Source organism: Fusarium redolens (genome assembly GCF_020744475.1).
Source record: "Fusarium redolens strain MPI-CAGE-AT-0023 chromosome Unknown BKA55scaffold_42, whole genome shotgun sequence".
Lineage (NCBI taxonomy): Eukaryota > Fungi > Ascomycota > Sordariomycetes > Hypocreales > Nectriaceae > Fusarium > Fusarium redolens.
The window spans coordinates 15113-18773 of NW_025763705.1; the positions used below are offsets into that span (position 1 = coordinate 15113).

A 3661-nucleotide genomic window follows, 5' to 3' on the forward strand; every position below is an offset into this window, starting at 1 on the left:
AAGTGTAGCCTGGATCCCCACTCATGTCGTGGAAATCAATAGCGAGTCGGATTCCAGCCTTCTCGGGTGGAACTCGTCTTTGTCGACGGACTTGGCGCTTCACCTTCGCCATTCCACAAGCATCACACTCAACCGTGGAGATCCCTCTGATCTTCACCCCCCGAGATTGGCCCACGAGGTGCTTGAGTGCTTCAGGCCCTGGGTGTCCAAGTCGAAGGTGCCAAAAGGTTTCGTCTCCACTGCGAGGAGGGCGTTTAGTCCACGAATCATACTGTTTCCGTTTGGCTAGGAATGCCGCTGCCGTTGTTGATTTGTCGATGTGCTCCAGTACGTACTGGTCGAAATGATCCGTCAATGTGCAGAGGATTGAATCATCTTTCCTGCGGATTTGGTTGTTGTTCCCTTTGGTATCCCAATAGTAGCCCCTTTTCCGCAACTGGCGGTATGACACAATATTGCATGCAAAGTTTATGCAATGAGCTACATCTCGCAATCTGAGAAGAGAGGGTCCTTGAGGTCCTTGAACGCGAATATCCACGTTCCCGTACCTATGAATGGCCACTGGTGACTCCCCTGCGTAGACGAAGTCTCCAGACGGTGCCGGTCGGTAGTTGAGGAACCTGCATACTTCATTAAAGATATGGATTGTCGATCCAGAGTCAAGGATGGCAGAATGTCTGAGAGGGTAGGGGGCACAGTTGAAGGCTGCGATAAAGTTGTGCATCACTAGGTAGGTTGCCTTGACGTGTGCCATACCCCGCCCGAGTCACTCGTCCTGAGTGGTTCTGTCTCTACTTTTGGACAATCGTTTGACTTCCTCCACCAAACCAGTATCGTTCTTGAGACGGTCATTTATTAATCGTTGTATCGCTTGGTTAGGCTCCCATCCTTCGGCTTTCTGGGCTGGGAATAAGTACCAGCAGCCTTTCCAGTCATGGAAACCTAAACATCCTCGACAAGTAGGGCCATCCGGGTTCGGATTGACGGTCGTCTCTGCTCGTTTTCGTTTTGTTGATACTCCTCTTCCGCCGCCTCGTGCTCTACGCCCACGGCCTTGGCCTCGCGTATCTCGATGTGCATAGGATGTTTCGTCCGTCGCCCAATCAGAGGCGTCTCCTTGGACTTCAATAGTGTCATTATCGCGGTCTGTGATTGCAGGTCTGTCGTTCCTGGATGCAGCGCCGTATGTGGCCGCGAATGCGCCTCTCTTGATTCCTGACGGCCTTCCGCTAGCGTTGGCCATTTTGGCTTCGTATCGAATGTCGGCAGCGACCTCTCGATAGTTGAGGGAATTATTGAGGATTTGAGGGCGTCGGTGTTGTCGGAAAGTAGATGCCCAGCTGGGGAGGACGTGATACATTGCTCGGTTCAGGTCTTCCGCCCAGCATTGCGCGTCGAGGGCATCAGGGACTTTCTTGCTGATCGCTTCGGCCATGGTCGTCTCCCACTCCGTGACCCACTCGTTGAGTTTGTTGATCTTCGGGGCTGTATGTACGGCTTTGTGGTACTTGTCGCGCGCTTCGGGTCGAAGGCGTTCGTTGTATACCACTCCAGATCTTCGTAGCTCCTGATACCACTTGTCCAATCGGTCTCCCGTGACGCAGGATGTTTTCTGATACGTGGCCGAGACCGTCTTGAGGACAAACTCGACCAGCTTCTGCTCCTGTTTCTTCGTCTCTCTATACGCCGTTTCTTTCAGAGAGTAGATCCTGATATCATGCTCGTATTCCGCTCTTCCTTCAGACGTCAACTCTCCGATTCGCCGGGGCGGTACGTAATCTGAGCCGGGCGTCATTGTGCCACTATCGGGATCGTCTGGATCTGCTTGTCTGGGGTAGTCTCGGATTTCTGGAAGTTCTGGTCGCTGAGGCCATCGGATACGATCGGTCGGATCAATATACTGCCACAGGTCGTAGGCGTGCGCCAGTTTCTTGAATTCGTTGGACCAGGAGTCCCAATCCTCCGGAGACGCGTAGCTAATGGTCCTCTCGGCGTGTTTGGCCGACATGGTGATAGAATGAACCGAAGGTCGTATGCATTTGGGTGCGCGGGTCGCTGAGATGCAATTGAGACTCTTAATTGTCAGACATTACGTGTATTCGGTTCATTGACGTGAATTGGTGTATTCATGTTGTGTTCTGTTGAAATCTACCCCTTAGAGGTTTTACCATTTCGGCTGTAATCTTAAAGTATCCCTGCTTGCACGTGAGGCCCCAGCACCTGTTCAACAATTATAGGATTAGTGCTAATTGTAAAGCCTTAGTTCTCATTGTCCTATGTCAGATCGTCTATGGTTAGATAAATATGTTGGGTACACGTGACGTAGTCGCAAGGGTCCATTAACACGAGGAATACGATATGGTGCTGCCTACAGACTGCCGAGCATATTCCTGCAAATAAATATCTCATCTGTTTCGACTGCTTCCTGTAATTACAAACATTAGTGCAACCCAAGCAAAGACTGTCAAGATGCATCCCCTTCATCCTGAGTGGACCGCATTTGTTACACAGAACCCGAACATCACCCATGACGACGACCAACGCAATGGAGATTTTCTTTCCTCTGTAGATGGCCATAAACTTGCCACTCAGGTACTGACGACCGACACCACTATTCCATGTCGAGATGATTACCAGATACCTGTTCGAATCTATATGGCAAAGGAGACTCAACCTTCACGCGGCGTCGTCATTTTCTTTCACTCCGGCGCCTTTAGGCACGGCTCTCTTGAGACAGAAGACGGTACGTGACCAAGCTACAAAAATCCAGGTTGGTGGATTGTTAAGTGCAAAAATAGCTAATGATGGAACGGTCTGCAGTCTCATGCCGGTACATGGCCCTGGGTGGTCCCATCACGGTAATCAGCGTCGAGTATCGACTCTGCCCGGCATATCCGTACCCTATCCCGATCAACGATGGGTGGGATGCGTTCCAGTATATTGTCACTGCACTTCCCAGCCTAGTGCCGAGGCATACCGAGACAGTGAATTTAGTCATCAGCGGAACTTCCTCAGGCGGGCAGCTTGCAGCAATCGTCTCGCAACGAGCCCGGGACTGGTTCAAAGCGGTGGAAAATGCAGCCATCCCTGTAAAGATAACGTTGAGCGGAGTCTTGCTCAGGGCCCCAGTGACTGTTCGTGGAACAAATGCAGCATTCATACCTCCCCGGTTCAGAGACATGCATCATTCGTGGTCTGTAGACTTCGAGACACCCGGCCTCGATAGGCCTGATATGGAGCAAAGCCATGGTACGTTTTCTTCTTCTTCCGTATTTGTCCGTTGCATTTCCATGTAGGCGTTAACCCTGACTTCGTCCAGATGTACTTGGAGTACCACCCGAGGACAGAAGCCGCCCTGACGCCTACCCGCTATGGGGCGATTTCAATGGTTTACCAAGGACATATATCCAGATCTGTGATGTAGATATTCTGCGTGATGACGCGGTGTGCTACTCGCGCGGCTTACAAGAGGTTGGAGTGGACGTACACGAGTCACTTTACAAGGTGAGCGGACGGTTCTCAGCTTGTAGAAGTTTCTAACAAAAAGAACAAGGGCCTTCCGCATATTTTCTGGATATATGGTCACCATCTGGATGTTTCCAAGAAGGCGCAAGAAGACTGCGTGCAGGGGTTGAAATGGCTCCTAGGACTCAGTGGATGA

General features: G+C 51.1%; 1 protein-coding gene across 1 annotated transcript; it reads left to right on the forward strand.

The window, feature by feature from the left end:
* Nucleotides 1-2469: 2469 nt before the first annotated feature.
* BKA55DRAFT_531027 (putative lipase/esterase) lies at nucleotides 2470-3661 on the forward strand (the record flags this gene model as incomplete). The annotated part of the gene is made up of 4 exons (XM_046189191.1): nucleotides 2470-2743; nucleotides 2821-3249; nucleotides 3320-3504; nucleotides 3554-3661. The coding sequence occupies 4 exons, from the start codon at nucleotides 2470-2472 to the stop codon at nucleotides 3659-3661; spliced, it is 996 nt and encodes a 331-aa protein (XP_046040826.1).